This window comes from Nelumbo nucifera, chromosome 2, assembly GCF_055504915.1.
Source record: "Nelumbo nucifera cultivar China Antique chromosome 2, China Antique-T2T, whole genome shotgun sequence".
NCBI classification, from domain to species: Eukaryota; Viridiplantae; Streptophyta; class Magnoliopsida; order Proteales; family Nelumbonaceae; genus Nelumbo; species Nelumbo nucifera.
In genome coordinates, this window is record NC_142650.1 from 21,302,728 (window position 1) to 21,329,905 (window position 27,178).

The 27,178-nt window shown below is 43.1% G+C and overlaps 1 protein-coding gene across 5 annotated transcripts; it reads right to left on the bottom strand.

The window, feature by feature from the left end:
* LOC104595135 (casein kinase 1-like protein 3) lies at positions 1 to 27,114 on the bottom strand. Of its 5 annotated transcripts, none has more exons than XR_734840.3 (18): positions 26,788 to 27,114; positions 26,632 to 26,672; positions 25,822 to 25,891; positions 25,575 to 25,723; positions 25,112 to 25,207; positions 24,932 to 25,002; positions 24,353 to 24,414; positions 24,208 to 24,271; positions 23,898 to 23,982; positions 23,683 to 23,809; positions 22,300 to 22,382; positions 21,981 to 22,038; positions 21,468 to 21,604; positions 20,901 to 21,056; positions 20,240 to 20,372; positions 19,835 to 20,013; positions 19,586 to 19,746; positions 14,745 to 18,643 (listed from the first exon to the last, which is right to left on the bottom strand). XR_734840.3 is itself a non-coding variant. In XM_088897584.1 (15 exons), the coding sequence occupies exons 1-14, from the start codon at positions 26,861 to 26,863 to the stop codon at positions 20,904 to 20,906; spliced, it is 1,272 nt and encodes a 423-aa protein (XP_088753710.1). In that variant the 5' UTR covers positions 26,864 to 27,114; the 3' UTR covers positions 20,041 to 20,372; positions 20,901 to 20,903. The 5 variants fall into 5 exon arrangements, 1 of the variants encoding a protein (XP_088753710.1); XR_016082370.1 differs by having other exon boundaries at positions 20,901 to 21,090; XM_088897584.1 differs by lacking the exons at positions 14,745 to 18,643; positions 19,586 to 19,746; positions 19,835 to 20,013 and having other exon boundaries at positions 20,041 to 20,372.
* Positions 27,115 to 27,178: the final 64 nt, after the last annotated feature.

Sequence of the window (27,178 nt, forward strand, 5' to 3'; positions counted from 1 at the left end):
ATATTATTTATATAAATATATATTATTATATATATATATCAATCGATTTGGTTAATTGTCGGTTTTTTAAATGGTTAATCAAAACTGTTGGTTTTTAAGAATATCAAACTGAAACCAAACCGATCAGTTTGGTTAACCGATTTTTCGATTTAGTTTTGGTTGGTTCGGCTTTTCGGTTTTTTGCTCACCCCTACACCTCAAGCCGCGACCTCTAGGTCACCATCGTTTTAACACCCCGAGTTACCTCAGAGATCACATTTGAACATATGAGCTTGGACTACCTCGACAATCATTTTGGCCCCATTCCAACACTTAGCGAATTTTCATATAGTTTCGGAATAGGGTACATAAACCGACCTAATATCACATCAGAAATTCATTGCAGTTAACTATTTAATGGGAACTCTTCATTGCAACAAAGAGTAGTTCGGTACATTCATAAAAAAAAGAAGAGAAAGAAGTTCCAAGAAAATTGAGCTTGGAGGCTCGGGCTATCAGTTATGAACAAAAGGTTCAAGAAAAGAGGCAAAAGGAATTAATGATGGATGGGGGGCAGATCATCGGCCCTTGTGCTTGCTTTGTTCTCGCCGACCACGTCACCTTTCACTTTGTTACTGACCTCGCTGCTGCTCTCCTCGGAGTTGTCCTCCAGACTAACCTCGTCTCCCCCAAAGTTTGGCTCATTATGCACTTCTGCGGCCATTCCGGGGTTGACAACATCAATCACCAGGACGCTGATGTTGTACTCAGGAGTGAGTGAATTAACGATTACAACACAACTTGAATCCCTTCCTCATGGCATTGGTGACATATTTATCCTTCTCCTTGGCAAAGTGATGCAAGGCTCGAAAAGGAGCAACAACCCTTGCCTCGACAACCTGGATGTCCTTAATGTATTTGGCTTGTTGTTCCTTCAATTCGACAAATCGCTCACTCAGCTCAATCATCAACAAATCCACATTCTTCTCAGACTTGGACAACCGCTTAGTCAACTCTGCCTTCTCCGACTCCGCAACGGTAGCCTGCTCGGATAACAGTGCGACACTAACCTAGCACCCCTCCAACTAAGCTCGGAGATCCTCCACTTCTCTTCCTCGTAGCTTGTCTTGACGTTCAAAGTTCGTACATTGGTCCATAATGACTTGAGCCAAGTTATTCAACTGCAAAATAAGCTCGAGTCAGAAGAGAGAGAACCAAAACCTATTAAAGAAGTCTGCTCAAGTCCTTACCAATAAAATAGTTTGGTAAAGTTTCTCTCTGAGCACCTAAGTGGGTTGGTTGGTGAAGTCCTTGACATCCTCGGGGAGGAGAACGGCCCTACTCATCTCGAGCACCACCCGGGGGTCCATAATTTGGTCCGACATCGTTATGGACCACTCCGGATAAAACTGAGGCGGTGGCACGCCGACGACTGGTGTAACTTCCCCGATCACATTTGTTCATTCGAGATCGGAGCTCGGGTAAACTGGCTTGTAGCTCGTCTCGGTTTCCTCAATGCAAGGGCGATCAGTCTGCATCGGCTCAACTTCCTCCCCTATCTCTAGGTCAACCACAGGCATCGATCATTGCCCCTCCTACATTTCGGTAGAAACCCGAGATGACTCTTTGGCCTTCCTCCTCTTAGCTCGATGGAGGACCCCCATGGTGTTGACACCGCCCATTTCACCTGTGCATGCATTAACAGATCGTGAGATAAAAGGAAGAACATAACCAAGGAAAATACCTAAGTGTCGGTAGACAACCTACCTTGAGAACTTATCCCAACTCGGATCAATGCCTTTACAGTCAGGTAGTCACTAACCCTTGCATTCTTCTCGAGAAAACCCTTCACCCGCTTTTGTAAGGCCTCACTAAAGGTAAACTCACCGGTATCCCTAATGGCCGACCTCCATTTAGTATTGAAGGGCCATCCCTCCTAGGAGATGAGGAAGATGAACCTGCTTTTCCATTCTGGCACCTTAGACGAAAAAGCACCCAACAACTTGTACCTAGATCGGTAGGAAAGATAATAGCTATACTCATTGGTGGGATTTTTCTTTATGTGACAAAGGTAGGTGAAGGTGTTGAGGTCTAGAGGAAAACTGAAGTGATGACATAATGAAATGGTCCCTACTAAAGTCCTCACGAAGTTCGGATGAAGTTGGGAAAGTGAGACATTGTAATAATTCAACACCTCGACTATGAAAGGGTGTAGCGAAAATCTTAGTCCAGCCTCCAGAGCCTAATCAAAGACACAAACCTCATTTTGATCATGTTGCCAGGGCATCGAGCCGCCGACGGGGAGCATACATTCCAAGTGCCACAGGATCTTATAACGGCCTATGAAGAACCCGATCTCCTCGGAAGTGAGCTCGGTTGAGACGAATTCGAATTTTTTGGGTGGATGTCGAAAGGTGGAGGCCCTTTTATGGGAACCTTGTCTCTCTTGTTCTAAGGACCCCTCCTCAGCATGGGAGGGACGATGACCTCCCCCTTAGACATGAAGAAAAGACAAGAAGAGGAAGAACTTACCGAAAATTTCTAAGGATGACAAACTCCGCAAGGTGGCACCGACCAAACCAACGTGACCAAGCTCTTCATCACTTAGCTCTCGCTTAAAGACAAAGGAATGGACCCCCCAAGGCCATAGGGCCCGAGTCCTCAACGACTGTGATTAACCTCATTTGACGGTTCAAATCGATGTGGTGTTTCGGTTTCCAAGAACCCAATCCAGATCTAGTAAATCATTGGCGTCCGTAGTAGCCTAATGAGGCGTCACGTCCGTGCGTATACACGCATGACCCTCTAAAAGCTTCCACTCAAAAGACACTGTTTGAACCACGACTCACTTGACCTCATCTCCGACCTAAAGAAAACAAGTAACTAGAAGCCCTCGTCATCGATCTACTCCCTTCGCATGAACTTTTCCACCTTGGTCTTGGAAGGGGGGGGGGCAATAGATGATGGGCGAAATTGACACATCGGCCACTTGGCACCACATCATTTTGGGACTTGCATGAGTGACCTCGGAAAGTGTCTACCATCAGGACGAGTCCATGTATCCTCAAGTGACCTCGATTGATCATCCACAATGTTCTACCAATGGTTCCACCTCAGGCTCTTTGGGATATCAGGCGACTCAGGCACAAATTAACATTCCGGTAGAACAACCCCGACTTGCCATGTTAGCATGGGTAATGCGTTTCCAAACAGTTAACATCTCTGAGATCCTCGGGAACATGTCAAGCAACCGACAGAAACGGAAAGCTATTCATCCAGAGAACGCTCCCATGGACTTCTAAGAATCCTGACACCAAGATCCACTACTTCCGAGAATCTTGGGAGTGCCTTGATCATCCCCCAACTCTATTAAAGGGGGGTTTCCTTCACCTTCACATGGTAGGCTCGCTAATAAGGTATTCTAGCTTTCTTTGCTCAAAACTATCCTTAAGCTCGTCTAGTTCGACATTAACTTGACCATTGGAGCCTCCTCGCATGGGCTTACAAACTAGGCTCTCTGATATCCTCTCTTTTGAAGGGTTCAGGCCGCTCACCGCTATCACTTGAAGCTCTCCGAGCAGATCGAGCACCATCACATAGAATTCAAATAAATAAAAAAATGGTAGTTTGGGGATTTAAAAAACTTTGAACAACTAAATGAAAATCTTTTTTGAAGTCAACTAATGGAATTGTAATAGAGGGGGTGTTTGTTGCAAAGTGAAGGTTCAAGGGGGTCTTTGTTGCAAATGAAAGTTAAGAGAGTAATTAGAGTAGAGTGCACGCTTTACCCACAAAGAGCTTGCAATTAATTCCATGCCTCCATATTAGGAATGATGCCAAATGACCGTCTTGACAACTTTGGGTGATCCTTAAATTAAAAATAGAAGTTTTGAAGCGTGAGGCCGGGGGGGGGGGGATTTTTGGTATGTTTAATAAAGTGTTGGAAAAGTAAAGGGGAGATTAGGATTTTTGGCTATATCAACCCTAAATTTTGCAAAAAAAAAAAAAACCATTTTAGATCCTAAAGAATTAAAATGACCATTTTTTGCCCTCAAATTATGATAAAAAGGTCACGTCAAGGAAAAAACAAACAATGTTAGAGACATTGTTGACATCAAGGCAAAAACAAACCACCTAAAAAGCACTGCCCAAGTTTGAAAAGGCCCCTTTAAACCCTAAAGTTTGAAAAGGAGCCACTTTAAGGATTTTATCAAATTAGAGTTATTAATAAATAATTAACAACAATTAAGAGTAAATTATTACTTAAATACTAATTTACTTAATTATTAACTTGGCTAACTTAGTAACTCAATTTTCTTAATCAAACTAATTTACTTTTTAATTACTTTATTTACTTTTTTTAATGATAAACTCTATCATGCCGGAAAGACATGGTACTAGCAAAGTTTTAACAATCAAAACCCACCCATGAATTTTGATATATACCACCTAATTGGCTACCACATTTATGATACCAGTTGACCGGTCACAAAATTTTCAAATACCATGTCTTTCCAATATCATAGTTGAACTCTGTTTTAATTTACTCAACTAACAATAACTTATTTTACCTATTTACCCTAATTAGCTTTGATTGTTTAATTACTTTATTTATTTAGCTTAATTTGATTTTTTGACTTAATCAATTAGTTAATTCACTTAGTTGACTTAATTACTTATTTAATTTAATTAGCTTAACTTACATAATCAATTGCTAATTCACTTAATTGGCTTAATTAATTGAATTTACTTATTTAATTGTTTAATTTACATAGTTGGCTTAATTTACTTATTTAGTTTAATTAGCTTAATTTCTTTAATTGCTCTATTTACTTAGCTTACTTTACTTAATCAATTAGTTAATTCACTTAAATGCATGGTTTAAAATTGCCATTTATTTGAGCAATCAAACTATTTTCCCTAGGAATTGTCTAGCTTCATTTTATACTTAGTCAATTTTTTAAATAATTGACTTCATCAACAAATTGCTGATTTAGACAATTGGACTACTAAACTATTCTGTCCGATAAATGGTTTTCAAGTCATTTTTTATTTTTTATTTTTCAAAATATCATGAGCTAATGCATTCAAAAACTGCTAGCCAAAGTGATTTCACTTTGGGTTAGTTAGGTCATGTTTGGGAGCGCTTACTACTTAAAAATAAGTGCTTATTTGGGCGGGGACCACACCATTAAGCACTTATTGGTGTTTGGGAAATAAGCCCAAAATAAGTATTTATTTTAAAGATAAGAACTTATTTTTTAAGCCCAAATTTCCAACTTTTTGAAGTTCTTATACAATAAGCACTTAATCAATTTTTTTCTTCCAAAATTATCCCTAGTTTAATTTTAAAATACCACTTGTAAAATTATCCCTAGTTGAATTTTATAGTACTTCCATAGAAGTGCCTTTATGGAAGTGCTTTCATAAAAGTGCTTTTATAAAAGTACTTTTATAAAAATGATTTTGTAAAATACTTTAATAAAAGTGCTTTCACAAAAGTACTTTTATGTAAAAGTGCTTTTCATAAAATTATTTCTATAAAAATGCTTTCATAAAAGTTCTTACGTAAAAATACTTTCATAAAAGTGTTTTTATAAAAGTCATTTAATAAAAGTACTTTCATAAGGGTATATTTTGAAAATTTAAAAGAAAATAAAGGACAAAATAGTAACAAATGTTTATTGAAGAAAAAGACTACCAAATACTCAATATGAAACAAGTACTTACTTTTTAAAATAAACACTTGAAAAAATTAGGTGCCAAATGCAAATAGGTGCTTATTCGAATAAGCACTTGTTTTTAAGTACTTATTCAATAAGCATTTATTTTTAACATAAGTGATGTAGTGCGACCCGGTCACTCCTATTTGGTGCTCACGTGGCTCCTGGAAGGTACCTGAGATGAGAAAGAAGAAGAATCTCCAGGGAGTTTACCCGGCGGAGATACTCCGATGCTTAAGTTAGTACTATGAAGGAGAAGCAAGGAGATGAAGGCTAAGAGTGCAGATAGCGCGTTCTCACTATATTTGAGAGATTAGGGATTTCAAGAAGAAGTTTATCTTCTGCCCTGAGGGCTTTTATAGGGACACTCACATTGGGTCGGGCATAACCGCCACTGGGCTCCTGCCACAACCGTTACCTGCCAGGGCTGCGCAGGTGGCCGTTGTGGCGTACGTCTCGCCCGGGTGAGTGACACGTTCCCAAAGTGGCAGGCACGCCTTTGCCTACTGAGAGACGTGGATGCAGACTGTCGAAAGGACTGGGACTGCGCCGTCCGTAAAGGATATGGCGCAGTCTGACCGGTACTGTCTATCAGTCAGAAGCTTCCTGAAGAGAGCTCGTGCGGCTCATTCGCGAGCTATTTTTTAGCGAGCTTGGAACACTCTAGGATTACCCTTAGTGGAATTGGTCCTCGGAATGACTTGTCTGCTAGGGAGCTCGGGCGAGCTAATAACTTTAGCTCGCGAGCTACAGTTGCCTCGAAGATCTCTTCAAAGATAGCACGGGGAGCCCAGAGTTCACGTCGCGGTGGGCTCCTCCCCTCATGAGATGTAACGTAGCGGACTGCTTCGTAGGCCCGTCACTTGGTCACGCCAGGCTTCAATGCTGGGCTGTCGCTCATGCCAGGTCAGTGTTTACGTGTCACCGTTTCATAGGTTGGGTCAAATCATCCTTCATCAATTGCCCCCCACTCCTCAAGCTAAGAGTACTGCCTTAGCGCGGGGAGTTTATGAAGCGCGATGGACTGGTTTGACCGAAATTCAAACTTGATTGACTGCCCTCATTAAATGCATTTGCAGGAATCAAGAGATTTTCTAACTTTTCTGACTTTTCGAATTCCGAAAACGTGCTGAGGTGGCTTTTAACTCCGAATGTTGTGCGGCTGCGACTACCTTAATTATGGAAGACATGCTACCAATCGCCTTCGGTTTTCAGAAGGCGTGCGGTCAGGGCACCTGCGGACCATTGGATCTGCTTTGATCCGGGCCGTCAATTTGAAGGGTGGAGACTATAAATAGGGGGCCCCCCGGGCCTCATTTTCTCCCACGCCATCTTGCTGTCTTTGGATTATGAGGTCGCACACTTCACCTAGTCTACCCGAATTCCTCAGTTTGCTTTGTTCTGTCTCCTCTGGTGAGTCTCAATCGCTGTCAGCCATGTCTAGGTACCCATACCACACCTATCACAGGGGCGATAGCCAGGATGACCATGCTCCCTCGAGCTCGAGGGGAGCCGGGGAGCAGATCCCGGAGGCTCGGGAGGCCTCCGGCGACATAGCATCTACTTCTAGGGGGAGGGAGCCTGATACCTTTGGCCCTTCCTTGATGACAACGGAGAGACTCAGGTCTCTGATCCTCTACTTTCGCCTCCCTGGGGACCTGGTTTACAGCCTCCCTACTGGCAACTTCCCTTGGGAGCACGGTCCCAATGACATAGTAATCTTCCAGGAACAGCTCGAGGCTGGCTTGCGTCTCCCCCTACACCCCTTGATAGTGGAGATGTTAAATCACTTTAATGTCACCATTGACCAGCTTCATCCCAACGCCATTCGAAACATGGTTGGGACTATATCCCTGTGTTACGAGTACTGCCTTCCTTTGGACCTTGATATTTTTGTCTATATCCTTTGTATAAAGAACGCTACTCCTGGGGTTCGTCCGGAGAGGTGCTTTTATTACCTCTCTCCCCGTCGCAACTATAAGCTCTTATACGAGCTGTCGAATAAGATTCCCACCTGGAAGCGGGATTACTTTGTGGTCCGTAACCCTGAGGGGTGGCCCTTCCCAACTGCTTGGAGGGGCGCCATCCAGGACCCCGGGGCCGAGCTAGACCCCGAAATTCGGAAAACGATGCTATCTTGGGCATCGGTAGGCTTCCTTTGCTCGGACTACTTGACCGAGGAGAAGCTCGTGCAGGCCGGCCTGAGCCCGAGTAGGTTGTCATTCTAGGTCGCGTGGTTTCTGTAACGATGTCGTACCCACATTAACATGCATATATTTCATTCTTGTTGGACTAACGCTGATGCTCTTCTTAGCAGCCATCATGTCTAGTGCCGATTCGCGCCGCCTTCTCTCGAGCAGTCAGAGGCGCCATGCGAAGAGGACGCGCCCCAACCAGACCCCCCCTTCAGGAAGTACTGAGTTCGGGTCTGCCGAGCCGGTTTTACCCTCCCCTCCGCCCGAGACTCCGACGCCCCCACCCGAGGGGACTAGTGGGATTAACCTCGGGGGGGACGAGCTCCCTTAGCCGGGGGAGGCTCCCTGTAATCCCCTCCAGCCACGCCCTTACCCTCGGTTCCCAGTGGGGAAATGGGAAGGGGTAAACGATTACCTTGTGGCTCGCCGGAGGAGCCGGAAGGCAATTACTGATGATGAGGTCGCTCAGTGGGGGAATATGGAGCCCGGGGACCTCTCCGCGTTCGCCTCTGCCCATTGCATGGTGGTAAGTGACCCCTTTCCCTTTTCATCTCTTGTTTTGCTCCTCTCCGTTGTCCTCTGATATTCTCTTCCGTCGGTAGGTGAATTTCGCCATCCATGCCATGGATCTCCAGACGCGCGTCCATCGCGTCGACGCCCTCGACCAGCGGGCTGCTAACAAGAAGCTCCAGGGCGAGCTCGACCGGATCCGAGGCGAGCTCCATCACACCCGCAAGGGAAGCGAGTCTCAGAAGCTGCTCGTCCACGACCAGGAGGCTCAAATTGCCCAGCTTTCTGAAGAGAGCGCGCATTATAGGGAGGAATCGTCGAGGATGGCGGCGGAGAGGGAGCTCCTCAGGCAGCAGGTGCGGGACTTGGAGTCCACTCTTCTAAATCGGACTCGAAACTTTGATCAAATGGTGGAGGCTGAGCGAGAGAAAGCGGTCTGGGATTTTAAAGACTCCCAGGAATTCCACGACCTCCAGGCGGAGTATGGTTTGGGTTCGTACCGCTTTGGGTTTAAGCTTTGCCGGTGGCTGGTTCGGAAGAAGTTCTCCAGACTCAACCTCGATGGCATTACTATGAAGGGTCTGTCTCCTGAGATGGCGGACCAAGCGGAGGAAGAGGAGCCTGACTCGCCAGAGGATAAGGAGGCGGATCCTTGAGGCGGTATTTCTCTCGACTTCTGGTGGCTTCTGGGTGCCGTAAACCCGGTCTTTCACAAGTCTTTGGTTGGGCGGTTGTGCCCCGTGATAGTCAGACTTTCCCGAGCTATTTAGCTCAGTTATTGCACTGTTATTTTTCTTCTTCTTCTTTTTTTTTTTTTGAAGTGATAATGAAAGTTCTTTCTTTCTTCTTCCAAGTATGATGGGTTCTTTGTATCTTTGCTAAGGCGATCTCGATACCCAAACTATTTATCCGTCGGTTATTCTTTACTTCGATCATTGTACTAGGACAAGCTACGTTTGGTGGGGTTTAAGCCCGAGCTGCTTACACTCCTCACCTTGACAAGCTATCATGGAAACGACTGGGTTTGACTGCGTCGAGATCGTGTTAGCTCGGCATTTTTTGCCCTTAGGCTCTGGGGGTGACTTATAGTCTACTTTTGAGGTTTGCCCGTGCCTCAAAGGCGACCGGGTCTTAGTGCGCCGAGATAGTGTTAGCTCAGCATTTCGGACCTTAGGCTTTGGGAGTGGCTAGTGGCCTACTCAATTCTTATAGATAGTATTGTCTTAGGTTGACAATATTCCATGCCCGAGGTACTTGTTTCCCTTCGAGGGTCTCGAGCTCGTACGTTCCTTCCCCGAGCACTCGCTTCACTCGGTAGGGACCTTTCCAGTTGGACCCAAGCCTGCCAGCGCCGGGCTTAGGTACCATAACTTTACGAAAGATCAGGTCGCCAACGCGGAGGTTCCGCTTCTTGACCTTGGCATTATAGTACCGAGCTACTCTCTGTTGGTAGGCTACAGTCCTTATGTACGCGAGGTCCCTTACTTCATCGAGTAGATCGAAGTTGGCACGTAGCTCATATTCGTTTGTCTGATCACTGTATGCTTCTAACCGCAATGTAGGTACTTTGATCTCTGTAGGGATCATTGCTTCGGTGCCGTAGGTGAGATTGAAGGGTGTTTCTCCCGTGGCGGTCTTCTCTGTGGTCCGGTATGCCCATAGAACACTGGGTAGTTCATCTGCCCACAATCCTTTAGCTCGATCCAACCGTGCCTTTAATCTGCGGAGGATGGCTCTGTTCGTGACTTCTGCCTAACCGTTTGCTTGAGGGTGTGCGACTGAAGTAAAGTTCGGTCGGATTCCCATGTCTTGGCACCAGTCTTGAAATTTGATGTCTTCGAACTGCTTGCCGTTTTCGGAAATCATTACCCGAGGTAATCCAAAGCGGCACACGATGTTCTTCCAAAAGAAGTTTTGAACATTTTGGGTTGTGATCGTTACGAGGGGTTCGACTTCTACCCACTTGGTAAAGTAGTCCACTGCTACTACTAAGAACTTCCATCCACCCGTTGCTGGCAGGAATGACCCGAGTAGATCGATGCCCCACTGTGCAAAGGGCCACGGGTTGGTGAGATACTTGAGGTCGGCAGCAGGTTGGTGGTGAATATTGGCATGTCTCTGGCATTTGTCACATTTTCTGACGAGTTTAATGGCATCTGCCTTCATTGTTGGCCAATAATACCCTTGTCGGAGTGCCTTTTGTGCGAGGGCCCTGCCCCCCATGTGTCCGTCGCACAGACCCTCATGAGTGTCGCGGAGTAAGAGCTCGGCTTCGGTAGGTCGCAAGCAACGCAGGTAGGGGAGCGTGTAGGATCTCCGGTATAGCCGTTCGTCTATCTTGACGTATTTGGCTGCTTGGCGCTGCACCCTTCTGGCTGTATTGCGATCTGCAAAGAGGGTCCGGCGTAGCAAGAAGCTCACAAGCGGGTCAATCCAGCTTGGCTCTGCTTGGACGACGGGAGCGACCTCGTCTACCCCCCCGAGAATGCTAGGCCGAGGCAGGTCCTCTATGTACACGGTTCTCATGGTGATGTCGCTGGTGCTGGCTAGCCTGGACAAGGCGTCGGCCTCAGCGTTCTCCGACCTAGGGATTTGTCTGATGAAGTGTGACTGGAAGTTGAGCAGGGCCTTTCTGACTTTGGCTAAGTAGGCGACCATGGTAGGCTCGCGAGCTTCGTACTTGCTAGTGACCTGGTTGACCACGAGCTGAGAGTCGCTGCAGATAACAATGTGCTTGGCTTTTACTTCTCTGGCTAAGACTAGTCCAGCTATCAATGCCTCGTACTCTGCTTCATTGTTAGATGCCGCAAACTCGAAGCGTAGCGCGTACTCCAGTTTCGTGCCACTTGGGCCATGCAAAACTAATCCGGCTCCGCTGCCCTGTTGGTTCGAAGAGCCATCTACATGAAGGATCCAGGGCTCTTCATCCCAGCTCGCGCTTGGCCTAGCTAGGAGAGATGCCACACTGGTTGCTACCTCACGGGGCTCGGGCTGAACCGACCTGGGAGCTTCGGGCTCACCCGAACTAGGGACCTCATGCTCAACCGACCTGGGAACTTCGGAGCTGAATGTGCACTCGGCGATGAAATCTGCTAAGGCTTGAGCCTCAATGGCAATTCACAACTTGTACTGGAGGTCGTACTCGCTGAGCTCAACGGCCCACTTCATCAACTGACCAGAGACCTCGGGCTTAAGTAAGACTTGCCTCAGAGGTTTGTCGGTGAGGACGATAATAGTATGAGCTTTGAAGTACGGGCGGAGCTTCCGAGCTGCAATTACCAGTGCGTATGCTAGCTTTTCTATCTCCGGGTATCTCGTCTCTGCTCCCTGCAATACTTTACTAACATAATAGATGGGTCGTTGGACCCGATCTACTTCCTTTATTAGTACCGAACTGACCACTTCGTCTCTCGCCGAGAGGTACAGTTCTAAAACATCGCCCTCCTCGGGCCGGGTTAAGATCGACACACTAGCGAGGTATTTCTTGAGCTCGTCAAACGCGAGCTGGCAGTCTTGGGTCCATTCGAACCCTTTGCTCTTTATTGCCTTAAAGAACGGCAGACAGCGGTCCACCGATTTGGACATGAAGCGGCTCAGTGCGGCTATACGATCGTTCAACCTCTGAACCTCCTTCAACTTCCGGGGTGGTCTCATATCTAATATGGCCTTAATCTTGTTCGGGTTGGCCTCAATGTCGCGCCGGTTAACGATGTATCTTGGGAACTTACCTGAGATCACACCGAATACACACTTGCTTGGGTTCAGTCTCATATTAAACTTACGTAGAATTTCAAAAACAGAATGCAAATCTTGTATTAATTCATGTGAGAGTTGGGTTTTGACGATCATGTCGTCTACATAGCATTCTACTTTTCTGCTGATTAACGGCGCAAACAATTTATTTACAAGCCTTTGAAAGGTTTCCCCTGCGTTTTTCAACCAGAAGGGCATAACCTTGTAACAGTACAGACCAAACTCCGTGATGAAGGCAGTATTTTCTTCGTCTGCCGTGTCCATCTTGATTTGGTTATAGCCCGAATAAGCGTCCAAGAAACTTAACAACTCATGCCCTGAGGTCGCGTCCACCAAGCGGTCAATTCTGGGGAGCGGGAAGTAGTCTTTTGGGCAAGCCCGGTTCAGGTCGGTATAGTCGACGCACATGCGCCACTTGCCGTTGGCCTTCTTTACCTGGACGGGGTTGGCTACCCAGCTCGGGTAATGGACTTCTCTTATGAAGTCAACTGCGAGGAGCTTCTCGACCTCCTCGTCGACCTCTTTCCACCGCTCTGGGGCTAGGTTGTGTTTCTTCTGTCTAACGGGCCTAACTACAGGATCAGTATTCAGCTTGTGAGTTATGAGGTCGGGGTCTATACCCGACATCTCTGCCGCGGACCATGCAAAAATATCTAAATTTTGAAGTAAGAAACTTACCAATTCGGATCGTAGAGGTTCCTAAACGGAAGCGCCGATCTAAAACGTCCGAGCTGGGTCTACTGCTGAGGTCGGAACTGCGACTATTTCTTCCGTGGGCGCGGCTCATTCTTCGCCTTGCTTCATAGGCCGCTCCAGTTCGAGGTCGTCAGCCACCTTGGTCTTTCCCTTCAGGGCGGCGATATAGCACTTGCGGGACTCGAGCTGGTCACCCTGCGCTACCCCCACACCGAAGTTTGTAGGGAACTTCATTGCCAAATGGTAAGTAGAGACCACCGCCCGTAGGATATGGGTGATCGGCCGACCTATTATGGCATTGTATGGGGAGGGGGTCGCGACCACCAAGAAGTCATGGTTGAGTCTGACTATGAAGGGCCATGTGTCGAATTCCACAGGTACTATTATTTTCCCAAGGGGTCGGACTTCTTCTCCGCTGAAACCCACCAAAGAAGTTTCCGCCGGTTTTAAGTCACTTTTCTGCAACTGAAGCTAGTCGAACGCAACTTTGAAGAGGATATCTGCCGAGCTGCCCGAGTCGACGAGTATGCGTCTAACCTCAAAGTCGTTGATCCTCAACTTTATCACAAGTGCGTCATTGTGCAGGTAGTGAACCCCCCCCCCCCCCCCGCGCATCATCTTCTGTGAAGAAAATTGGCTCTCCTGTCCTCGGCCGCTTCGGAGGGTTCCGTTCTTCCTGGGCGGCTTCGCGAACTGACGTCCGAGTTGCTACTGAAATAGATCCCGCGACGATCGAACCTCCCACTATAACGTGGATGGTACCCCGGACCAGCCTCTCTTCCGGAGGCTGCCTTTGTGACTGCTCGACCGACCTACTACTGGACTCGGGAGCATCCTTGCCATGCTCCCCTTGCCGACCTGTTTTATTATTATTATTACTATTATGTACAAAATTTCTTAAATACCCACGACGAATGAGCTCTTCAATCTCGTCGCAGAGGTTTTTACAATTTTCGGTGCTATGATCGTGATCTCTGTGAAAGCTGCAATACAGATTCTTATTTCTTTCACTAGGGTTCCCCTTCAAACGGGGTGGCCACTTCACATACTCCATCCTTGATCGCCATCAGGATTTTGGCCCGCTTCGCGTTCAGTGGGGTGTAATCAGTTCAGTCCGCTACTAGAGCTCGGAATAACTGTCCCGGCTTTGCCCCCCGAGCTACATCTTTTTTCTTTTGGTTGTCCCCTTGACTGAAAGGCTCTCCTTCCCTTTTCCTCTTTTCGGGCGCTCCTTCGCCCTTCTGGTTGATCTCTTCCTTGGTGGCTATAAACCTATCCACGAGCTTAAGGAACTCGGTTATGGTCATTGGTTGATTGACGACGATGTGCCATTTGAACTCCTTATGCGTCACGTCTTTCTTGGATGCTGCGAGGCGCACGGCGGGGTCTAGGCGCGGTATCTGCATACAAGCGTCATTGAACCGCTTGATGTAGCCCCGGATGGGCTCTCCCTCTCTTTGTACTATGTTGAGGAGACTCTCTTCAGTTCTCGGACACCGCTTATTGGTGACGAAATGGGACGTGAAGGCTTGTGCGAACTGCACCCAACTTCTTATCGACCCAAGTGCCAAGTTCCGGTACCACGTGCGGGCTGCTCCTCTAAAAGTGGTAGAGAAGGCCACGCACATGCACGACTCGCTAGCTCTCGCCAGGTGCATCTGTGATTGGAAGGCATCTACGTGATCATTTGGGTCGAACGACCTATCGTACTTGTCAAGAGGGGGGAGTTTGAAATCTTTAGGCATTGGGACTGCTAGGAGCTCAGGAGATAGGGGGATTGAATTGAGAGGATGGGAGCCTTGACCTCGCCCGAGCTTGCTTCTCCTTTGCCTCCAAGCTCGGACAGGTTGCGGGTAGCAGACCGGCGAGCTCGGCGGCGACGTCTCTATTTCTTGGTGGACTCGGCATTAGTACTGCTCGCCTCTGTACTGTCTAGTATGGTGTGTGCAGGAAGTAGTTCGGGCCGCTGGTGATGACTGCGGACAAAAGGGTCCTGCTTAGAGCCTGCGGCCAGAATCTCAAACCGATTCTCCAAGAATGGGGCCTCAGGCTTGGAGGGCTGAGACGATGTGGGCTTGGCGAGTTTGGGTCCTTCCGACCTGACCTCCCGTGGCAAGACTGAAGTGGCCGGCCTTTCTTGTCTACCGCGAGTGGAAGCCTATCTCCTTGGAGGGTTCTGGGGGGCCTCTCCTTGGCGAGATGGGTGCTCCTCCTGTCGACGAGACCTAGCTCGCTGTGAGACTAGGTGCTGAGGGAGAAGTTGTGATTGCTGAAACTGAGGTTGCGATAGCTGGGGAAACTGCTGCTGATACTGGTACTGAGAGACCTGGTGTAACACGTGCTGTTGGTAGATCTGGAACTGTTGAAACTGTTGCATTTGAGCCTGCATGGCCCGCATGCACTGCACCAAGTCTTCCAGCTAGGTCGAGCTGGCTGCAGAGGGCACAACCGAGGGTTCAGCGAAGGTTGTTCCGACTGCGGTAGGGAGTGGTGCAACGACGGGTGCCGCTGCAAGAGGCACATCCAAACTGGGGATCCCGTCCGCTAAGAGGGGGACGGTGAACTGTCCAATACATACAGTAGGAAGCTGTGGTTGCTCCCTAGAGTTATCCATCTCCGTGCTTCGTCCGGTGTTGCTAGATGAAGCAATGAGTGTTGAGTTTCTGGAGAGTAAAGAGACGTGAAAGTTTGGAGAAAAGCTTTTCGAAGCATTTCCCACGGACGACGCCAAATGATGTAGCACGATCCAGTCACTCCTAACTGGTGCTCACGTGGCTCATGGAAGGTACCTGAGATGAGAAAGAAGAAGAATCTCTGGGGAGTTTACCCGGCGGAGATACTCCGATGCTTAAGTTAGTACTATGAAGGAGAAGCAAGAAAGAGACGAAGGCTAAGAGTGCAAATAGCGTGTTCTCACTATATTTGAGAGATTAGGGATTTCAAGAAATTTCTCTTCTGCCCTGAGGGCTTTTATAGGGACACTCACATTAGGTCGGGCATAACCGCCACTGGGCTCCTGCCACAGCCGTTACCTGCCAGGGCTGTGCAGGTGGCCATTGTGGCGTACGTCTCACCCGGGTGAGTGACACGTTTCCAAAGTGGCATGCACGCCTTTGCCTGCTGAGAGACGTGGACGCAGACTGTCGAAAGGACTGTGACTACACCGTCAATAAAGGATATGGCGCAGTCAGACCGGTACGGTCTGTCAATCAGAAGCTTCCTGAAAAGCGCTCGTGCGGCTCATTCGCGAACTATTTTGTAGCGAGCTCGAAACACTCCAGAATTACCCTTAGTGTAATTGGTCTTCGGAATGACTTGTTTGCTAGGGAGCTCAGGCGAGCTAATAACTTTAGCTCGCGAGCTACAGTTGCCTCGGAGTATCTCTTCAAAGATAGCACAGGGAGCTCGGAGCTCGCGTCGCAACGGACTGCTTTGTAGGCCCGTCACTTGGTCAAGCTAGGCTTCAATGCTGGACTGTCACTCATGCCAGGTCAGTGTCTACGTATCACCATTTCATAGGTTGAGTCAAATCATCCTTCATCAATAAGCAATCCCAAACATGGCCTTAGTTAGATCAATTAACTTTGTTTATTTAACTTAATTTCCTTAATTAATTTAATTATTTAATATAGTCCATTATCTTTATTAAAATGATTTTTCAAACTTTAGAGTCTAAAATGGCCTTTTCAAAGTGAGCAATTCTATATAAGCATGCTTTTATTATTTTAGTTGCAATAGTATTTTTAACTTAAAATGACATTTTCATCATAGTTATGATCTTTGAAGACAAAAATGACCTTTTTTAATTCTTTAGGCTTTGTTTGGTTATAGTGCAAATTTATTTGCATTGATGCAAAACCACGACATTGCAAATTATGATTTATTTTTATTTCAAAATTAACCTTATTTTGTTTGATTACAGTACAAAATTAACTAAAATGGCTTTTTTTTGGCAAAGTTATAAAGCTGTTGGAGAGAAATCCATGAAAAGTATGATCTTAGGTAGATGGGGGGCATTCTTTTCTTAGATTTTGAGAGGGGGAAAGTTGGTAAATAGGCTTTTGATTCCCATTGACAAAGAACCCTATGCTCACTTTTTAGATTAATGTAGAAACCAAGAAAAGTATTTTCCTGGGTATCACTTATCTGGTGGGTATACCTTTCCCACCTAAGATGAAAGTTGCTTACACTTGAATATGACAAAAATGCCCCTTTTATTAATGAATTTTTCTGACAAATAGTCATTACCTAATTTACCTATTAAATAAAAGAACACGAGTAAATACACTTACCCAGGTAAGTGTTTCTTGGACAAATGCATTTACTCGAGTAACTTACTAAAAGGCGAACGGGGCCTTAAGGCTCTGCTTGGAAAAAGTACAAATGCAAATTTTTAGAGTGCAAAAACTTGTATTTTGTATTATTTTGTATGTCTTTGCACTGTACATATTTGTATATATTTGTATTTGTACTCCTTCCAAAATGAGCCTAAGGGTATCTCCTCACGAAGTGGTTAATTAAAGAACACATGTAACGTCGTCTAAGGTAATTCATTTTCATGGATAATAGCAATGTCTTTCTCAAGGTCTCTAATCTATCTGGATTGGAGAAGCTAGTTACGTGCTTTGTGTACGACTCTAGAGCTCGGATTAACCTCAACTGGGCTCTGTAACCAACTAACCAATAGTCATCCAGGCGTGGTGAGAGGGATAGAAATAGAATCATGGCACTTGCACTGAGGTTGACATGTGGGCGTCTATGGATGGTTACGCAGCCATGAGCCATCAAGGGCAGGATCAAAAAGGATGGGGCCCACTGCAGATCAAACATCAAGGAATGGACATCTGAAGCAGCAAGAAGGGGTGGTGTTTAGTGCTCTTACCAAATCCGAAACACTGCATCTGCACCTGCATCATTCCAAACGACCTCACCTCACCACCAATCGCATCATCGCCATGAAAAGAAGACGAGATGTGATTATTCATATAAACATTAGCATCATCATCTTTGGCTCTGATGGATTCTGCTGTTGCCACGAGATTCGAGGCAACTTTAGACCAGCAATATAACCTGACCTGAAGTGAAGAACCAACCAATCCATCTCTTCCATCAACGAGTCATGCAAAACGTGTCCGTCTCAACTCTCAACAATGCCATTTGCCTCCTTATAAAATCATCAATTGAGCTCTCCTCTGGTTATATCACGAGTAGCGTTTCGTCATCTGTTAATAATAATAATAATAATAATAATAATAATAATAATAACCTAATCTATGATTCTGCTCCGTTGAGGTGGGGCCACAGTAGACCCAACACCAACGGCTTAGGGATGATGATGACAGTGCTAGTGTACCACCATGCACCGCCCAGCCCAGCCCAGCAGAGCAGTGCTGCTTGCTTGCCAGGTCCAACCACCAGAGATGGTCGGGGACTATTTCAACATTTCCCCTCCACGGCTTCTTAGTTCTTCCACTCCCCTTCTAAAATTTGGTTGACTTCAGTCAGTCTCCAGAGTAAAACAATGGCAACTCTTCTTGATTCTCTTAGGTAACCCGTAAAAATTAAGTTGAAGTTAATTGCAACCCCTGTCCATCCATCCCCGTTGCGCTCCACAAAAGTTTTTTTGCCATCTCTATGGATTTATTTATTACGATAGAATCCATCCACTGGAAAATAATTAGGCTGCCTCTTTCTCAGCAGGTGGCGAAGACGGCCAAAGCCAAAGGTCAAAAGTTTTATCCATCAAATGTCATCTTTTGGGGCTTACTTATCTTCGCTTCTGTCGCCCTGCAAATAAAAGATTACATAAATGAATTGCCATCTAAAACTGTAACATTTTAAAATTGAAATTGCTGCAAACCCTTCATGTTAATGACGGTTCAAGCATCTATCTCTCTTATTTTGCTAATCAAAATGAATAATCAATTTCTCATAGTTATTATTGAATCAAATCAATGAATCTACAACTAAAAGCCCAATATAGAATCTATAGCAAGGCGAAATAGATATAATAGTCAATTTCATTGCAAGAATAATGTTCAAGAGAAAATGGAAACTGTCAATTCATCATCATAAACATGTTACTTGCAAAATCCCATAAATCCTGTAAATCCAATAAATATTGAGTTTTTTTGTTTTCTTTTTTGCAAAATCTTCTTATTGCTACTACAGATAAATATGGAATAAGGGGTAGACGACAGAAAAGAAGAAACTGTTCTCGAACAGCAATCACAATAACAAACCTGGGGGTGGACTTGGTTGCTTGCCTGTTGATGGATACCCACGGAAGGGAAAGGAAACTGGGTGACACTTGCATACAACTAAATTTTCAAATAACAAAAATGCCCTTAAAACTTTAACTGGTCTGATATAATAAGGCAACATATTAATTTTGGAGGCAAGAAATAAAATCTGGATATCTAAATTATCAAGGTTGTCCCATTAAATATTTAAAGATGAAGAAGAATGGCTTGGAAAAATCAAAACTTGAAAAAGAACTAGGGCCTACTACAACAGGAGCAAGAAAAACTAGAAAGATTAGTAGGGAAATAAGAATAGACCTACACCATAATTTTTATGTACCCATCAGATTAAAAAATTCTATATATAAAGGAAGAAACTAATATAATGGCTTGAGAAATTTATGAACCACTGCCACTATTTACTTGAATTGGTATCATGCATTTTTGGTTTCAAAGGGTAGAGTTGTCAGTATTGCCCATAGACTACCTTGGATGTATTTTTTCAGCCTCCAAAGTTTACTCTTGGAGGTCTATTTTGGGGTCAATACTTCCCTCCATCTGAAACAGGAGCTTTTGTCAAACAATTCCCACTCAGGCTAGCTCCTTGGTATAGAATCATTCTGTATTTAATTGATCACGATATCAATTCTGGAAAAGAAAACAAGAAAATTACGAGATGTGACCTATAGGGGTATATTGTAAACATGGGAGAAATATTAAAACTCAGGAAAAGTACCTGAAGAAAGCTCCATGAGAGTAATCATGAAAAATGTGCACCTGAAACACTAGAGTACTTTGTTTTATTCAGATACTGAAGGACTTGAATGTACCTAAGGTTAAAACTGATCCAGGTGAACACCCAAGGCTTTGATCCAAAATAATAAAGCAATAAGTATACACAAGCAACTCAGAACCCTGAATCAAATGAAATACACACTGTCAAAACAACAACCATATATCACAACTGAAATTGTATGATCTATTAACAGAAGAATGAAGGGAACACTTTATGCATCATCCATGTTACAAGGAACCATAAAATGGAATATTGGTGTAAGATATTTGTGCCATCTATGTACGCAACAGCAACCAAGCTTTGAGTAGACTGATATTTAGCATCATCCAATGTATCTGTAGTCACCTTTAAGAAAATACAGTATGAGTTGGTATCCATAAAGGGACTTGAGCAAAAACATTTGTGCAGCACTTATAAGATCTTCCCATGTGCCCTTTAAAACCTTATGCTCCATAAATCTTGGCCTCTGGATTCATTGCTGAAGAAATTAAATGAATACATGTTAGCCACCAATTGAATATCCAAGAATAGGGTAATAGTAATCTACAAAACATATAAGAAGTCCTCCACATAACATTTGACTATGATGCAAGAGACAGCCAGACAAGTAACATTGTCAAATGACATTAGTGTGAAGTGGCAGACTCTGGAAATGGGAAATAGGGAATCCAGTATTTTATCTAAAAATAAGAATGAAATTATATTTACAAGTTAGCAAGGATAGGCATGGGAGTTATGATGAGATAACATATGTGAAGTACCATATACCTAAAGATGTCGGTACGAAAGCATGCCAAACATGTCAAGTTGTTTTGTGTGGGATAAAGTACAAATTTGCAAAACAAAATAAATATCAATTTATTTTTATGTTAAGTGTCACCAGATACACAAGTTGTTTAAACTCTGATGATATGGGTATTAAACCCATTCATTGGAGGTGAATGTTTGAAAGCGTAATAAGAAAGATGGAAGCAAAGTGAGTTTATGACTGGGATAAAACTCCTACCAGTCACTTGGCAGAAGAGTTGCGCTGTAATGAAGGAACCCAACTTGAAGTACCAATTCTGCTACCAAGCCCTTGATTGACATGTGCGCCTTCAGTTGGAATCATTGGTTTTGAAACACGTTTTCTGGAGACGCCAGCCAGAAACTTGCTCACATTCTGCATAAATTAAATTCAACAAAATGAGATGCACCTGAAACCAAATTCTGGAATTAATATGTCGCAAAATAGCAGAAGAAACATCACTATTTACAATGCAAAATGCTAGTGATATGATCCTACAGTGGTAGTGGACTCCTAAACACGATACAACAAACTCCAAAATATCAATCAAGAAGTGATGGGGGGCTTGCGATAATAACCCCACTCGATCCATGCGGTGTTGTTGTTTTGTGTTTTACAATCCCATGGCTGTATCTATGGGAATGGGACCATAGTGCTAAGATTTTTCGTAGCTAACTGACAACCACAAAGGAAACTCAAAGCTTCCTTTGAATTCCAAAAAATGCTTTCAGCATTTTCAAACACACGGAAAAGCAAGTGTCAACTATCCATGACAAGATGACTTACATTCTTATCAACAGGATTTTCAGCAGTTAAGTTCTTGTCAGTTGGAGACTTAAACTGCATATGAACCCCAGGACGAGGAGCATTACTTGACACCACTCGCTCTGTAAACTCAGCTGAATAAGAAGCATTATTTACTCCTGGCATTGAAAGCATTGAAATAGTCAGAAAACTTAAAATAAAACAGTACTTAGTCCAAGATCAGGATTCCAACAGGTTTTTGCTGCAAACAACCCACAAAGGTAGTAGACACCTTTGCACAAACACATGCACTTGTAGGCAATACATATTCAAGAAATAAATGGGAAGATTATACAGATCAATTAGCATACTAACAATCTTTTCCTATAAACCTTGTTAATGAAACTAAAGCGGCTTTATCCCATACTGAAACTAACAATTGTACCACATAGAAGGCCCCCTCCAGAAGCTATGGTTGTACACATGATATCATTACTTCTGAAATAGTTAATTCAGAACCACACTAGGTAGCCCTAATGACAGAATTATATTTACCTTGATGCTTGTCAACATCCATTGGTATTACTTGATTGCTAGTCCCTCCTGAAACTGGCTGTAAGTAAGGATATCACCTTTCATTAGAACAAGCTTCTTCCAATAATAGTGGCTATAAGAGAAAGTACATTTTTTTTCCTTTTTGGATGGGGAAAAGAAACAAACAGAACAGGCAGTTAAGAGTCTTAAGACCACATCCAAGATAAAATAGACTTCTAACAAAACTATAGCATGTAAAGAATATATTGAATACCAAAACCACACCAAGTGGTTGATTGACAAAGAAGCCCATATCAGATCCAGTTCTGCTAATACTTACAGATAATTGTGTGTGAGATTTTGTCCTCTGTGCTTGCTGGTACTTTAGAATGGTCCAGTCAAATATATAATCAAACTCAAACCCTGCCAAACAGAAGACAAGAAAGTAGTTGAAGGCTTAAAGATGGAATTTTGATACCATTGTTGAGGTTAAATGATATGGAAACTGGTATAGGATGAAATCAGATGCATCACACATAGTGCATTATTTAATTACCGTAATTACACAAATTGATATATCATCAAACAACTATTTATAAACAGTATTATGAATGAGGTGGTGCAATGACTAGTCATTTTGGCCTCCCCATGGAATGTGGCAACTAGTTAACCACAAAACCAAAAATATATAAGATATAGATGCAATATCTTGCACAAGTCAATACAAACTGGCTGCAAATACACAATAAAAGAATGATACATAACATTTACTTCAGTCTTGTATTTGCAAACGTAAAAAAGGAAGCCCAGCTAGACTGAGATTTGAGACTTCAGATAGGGAGTGACAATCTTTGTCTTACAAAGATTGATACTTTGACAATTTGATGCGGTCCCCTTGTTCATGAAAATTCAATAGTAGCATTGCAGTAACCACTGATTAGAAGAACTCCTTCATTGTTGTTCTTTTTATACTATCACCCCATCATGTGCAGTCACAAATGCTTAGTAACACTAGTGTGCATATAACAAAGACATAAATTATTATTTTAAATGGTTAATGACACAAATGCTTGATGGCACTGAAACAACGGAATGGTGAAACATGATTCATGTAGCCAAGCCCATATAATTAGGACAAGGCTTAGATGATGATGGAGTTATTTTTTAAACAATTATATAGGTAAAGGCGGCGAATTAAAACTTTATAATAACCATATGGTTACTAGGTTGATTATGTTGATTGTCGATTAGTCATTAGTTAACCTAACTGATCTATTTGATGCTTAGTTGTCCTGGATGACCGCATTATGAGTACCAACCTAACTGGTTAGCGATGCGGTCAGCATGGTCCCTTCAATCATTTGACAACCTGTGGTTGAAATAATAAAATTAAAACTGATGACTGAAAATACAGCCTTTAAGCTCCTGGCTATGGTAATAGACCACCCAGGTAAAGTTCCAAATAAGCCACCATCAGAACATAGAAGAAATAACCTACCATTACCATAACACTGTGGTTCCCTGGTTAATATACTGGCATCGGATAATGTTTAAGACAAAACCTTCCCACTCAGGGCATCATATCCAAGGTATGAAGAAAAATAAGTATGTGTACGAAGAATAGGACTTCAAAACATCTAAGTGACAAAATTCAGTTTCAAAAATGAATGTATGTGCACGAACTAGGAAACATGGACCAAAAGTAACTTTATCTGCCACATACCTTCACGAGTGAACAAATCCCGAAATAGACGTTTCAAAAATCCATAATCAGGCCGTTGATCAAATGTCAAAGAGTGGCAATAATGGAAATATGAGGCAAACTCCACTGGATGAGACTTGCACAGAACCTTCACGGAGAGGATAAGGTCTGGTGAGCTAAAATTTGATGCTAATCATACATCTAGGAAGTACTTTACAATAGACATGAATACATACTTCAATTGGAGTTGATAACTTCTTCTCGCATATCTTGTCATATTTTTGCTTCTTCGTGGCAGCTTTTAATCCCTGCCATGGAAGGCTACAGATATGTATGTTCAGGTCAGTAAAGAGATGTAGGCTATGTAGCCAATATAATGGTTTGATAGAAAGCCTGAATATTTTGCTTATAACACCCCAACGTTCTAACCTATAAGTTGGTGAAAAGACAAAATGCAAACTAGCAGCATATGGGGAGCCAGATAATTCTAAAAGACATTATAAGTTAGTAAAAGGAAATAGCTGCAATAGAGAGACAAGAACAGACCTTCCTCTCAAAAAATACAGAAGAACATAACCAAGAGACTCCAAATCATCACGCCGGCTTTGCTCTAAAGACAAAAAAAGCAAATCAGAAAAATTGAAGCACTAAAACATTAGAAGAAACAAACTAACAAACTGATATTACTTACCTATACCCAAATGAGTATTACAACTTGCATAACGTGCAGTCCCTGTTAAGTTTTTGTTCTCCCTGCATGAATTTAAATAAATGGTAATTGTTTAGTCAACAACTTCTTGGATGTTTGAATCCAAGCAAGAAAAACGAGCATGGCCTTGTATCCCCCCATTCCCCACAAACAAAGTAATAATGATTAATAAGTAAAAAATTATATTGGTCATTATGCATGAAGAAAATAAGAATGGAATGTCTGCAAATGAACTTCCAACCAATATGGCTATTATCAAGAATGGGAACAGTCATGACCTTACAGGCATACACTTATGCAAACATTATCAGCCTTCATAGAACCAACGACTTAGGACTAGGTAACCTCTTTTTTGTTTAAGCATCATATATAATGAACAAGAATTTCTTGTCACTGACAACTCATTTAAAACACCAAAATTACAGTTAACCAACCAATAAAAAAGCATTACAGTCAACCAGTAGACAACCACAAGCATCAATACCAGAAGAACAATTTAGGCTAGATAAGCTAAGAAGGACCAAGGGCCACATAGTTTACAGCAGGAAACTGAAACAATACCTGTAAGGAATATGGCGATTAGTTGCAGCATCCCGATATCTCTTTGCAAGGCCAAAATCAATGATGTAGACCTGAAAAATATAGTGCAACTAAATAATTGGTGGAAAAATAATACATGTCCAAGGAATTGCACTAACAATAATAAAAATAGGCCAGAAAAAGTGCCAAAGGACCTTTTACCTGATTTGCTTTTCGACCAAGACCCATAAGGAAGTTATCTGGTTTGATGTCCCTATGCAAAAATCCTTTAGAGTGCACATACTCTATTCTTGTAATCTGGTAATTGAAACAACAAGAGGGCAGTTATTTTTTACGCATCTTTAGGTAGACCCAAGACATGTGGAACAATAGAGAAAATCCAATTACAATGTAGTAAGAATAAGTTGTAGCCACTATCAGTAGATATTTCATCATGGCATTTTCTTTAATTTGTGATTGAGGAACACGTAATCAGTTGCCCTACAAGTCTAAACAGAAAGTTCGGAAATTATGTTTTAAATACAAAGTAAAAAACAAAAATAACCAGATTTAGTACTCCTGATTGTGATCCCAAATGACACAGAAGGCCCAAGAAATGAGAAAAACTCATGCAGGTGCCTTCACAAAATCAAAACAGCTCATTATGGTGGGAAATTCTATTTACCATCTGATCTGCCAACATTAAAACTGTCTTCAATGAGAACTTCCTTCCACAGTAGACAAATAAATCTTCAAGACTTGGTCCCAACAAGTCAAGAACAAGGGCGTTATCCTCCCCATCCGCTCCACACCATTTTATGCCAGCAATACCACCTGAAGGAATAAAATTACAGAATAATTACTGGAAAAATGACTGGAAGTCAAAAAGATACATATAGCTAAACGGGAAAGATGCTATTCAAAATACATACTTCCTCCTTGAAGAATATTATATAACTTGGCTTCATAAAGCAATTGAGGATGTTTTGTCTTGTTGTTTTCCTGTGAACAAACTAAAATAATCAACTCCATGGAACGAACCAATATCTATATTTGTCAAGTTGAATGACAGAGTGACAAGCTGAAACATAATCTCCTACTTCTAAGTCCACACTACAATGTTAGTTCTAATTAATATGTAATGAAAACAACCAACTCCCCTGAATTTGTCAACTAAAATGTAGAAAGAAGTAATTCTGAATGATTTAAAGGCTTGATGATAGAAAGAATGACTAGAGTTGTATACCTATAACAATTAAGTATGGCAAACTTAACAATACACAGAAGCGAAAAGTGCAAGACCTTATAAAAAATCCAGTGGAAAACATCCTTTAGAGAGAGGGGGAGTTTTCTAAAACAACTTTAGCACTTGCAGATATAGGCAAATTGGAGCTACCTATGTAGAACAAAGTCAAAGACAACCATTCAAAACCCCTAATTGGAAAGCTTCTACTTTTATAGATGTTTTTTTCTTTTTGATAAATGTTCTAGTTTTATAGATAAAACACACCCCACAACTGCACACTGAAGATAAAGTTGACGAAAGGCCATTAGGACAGCAAGAAACAGGCCGCATAAGCTTGATTACAGCTCTATTCATTTCCCCGCCAATTGATCAGTAAGATCAGGACGAGTACTACTAAAAAAAAAGAGGTATCTGAAGCCCCAATAAGCTTATAACCCACTAATTTCCAACGCCATACAAAAACCAAAATGGTTCTAAGACACAGATAGAAACTTACAATTTTCACCGCGACGATGTCATACGTATCTACATGGGTCGCTGTAAGATATCGAAATTCACAAAATCAGCATAAGAGGAACATGAACTCGAACTGAAACACACGAATCGGGGCAGGGAGGTAGGAAAAGAAAACCTTAAAAAAATCTAGACTTACCAAGGTAGATTTCTCCGAAAGATCCACTACCGATCTTGCGGCCTAACTTGTACTTCCCTCCGACGATCCTCTCCATCCTTTGATATCTATCTAGATCAGTCAACACGATCAAGTTTCTCTGAGCATCAAAAGCTAGGGTTTTAAATACTTGTTACGAGTAAAGGAGCTCGGACGGATCGATCGAAGCCAGAGAGCAAATAATAAATAGGAGACGATCACCTCTTCCTTCTCGTGAAACCAAAACCACACACGCCAGAAACGAGAGAGAAGTAAACAGAGAAGGCCTAGAACGATTTCAGAGATTGAAGTCACTAGCCAGGGGTACTTATGTAAATTCACCAATGTGAATCTTCTTTTGGCTAGTCGGCTACTTAAGAAATAAGAAGTTTGG

Bases quoted from the DNA above. Each gene is read 5' to 3' on its own strand.
- LOC104595135 (XM_088897584.1), bottom strand. From the start codon at position 26,863: ATGGAGAGGATCGTCGGAGGGAAGTACAAGTTAGGCCGCAAGATCGGT. The intron at 24,415-24,931 runs GTATTGTTTCAG...AAATTCATGCAG, and splicing joins AATCGCCATATTCCTTACAG to GGAGAACAAAAACTTAACAG. The intron at 23,983-24,207 runs GTCTGTTCTTGT...ACATATCTGTAG, and splicing joins CTGTATTTTTTGAGAGGAAG to CCTTCCATGGCAGGGATTAA.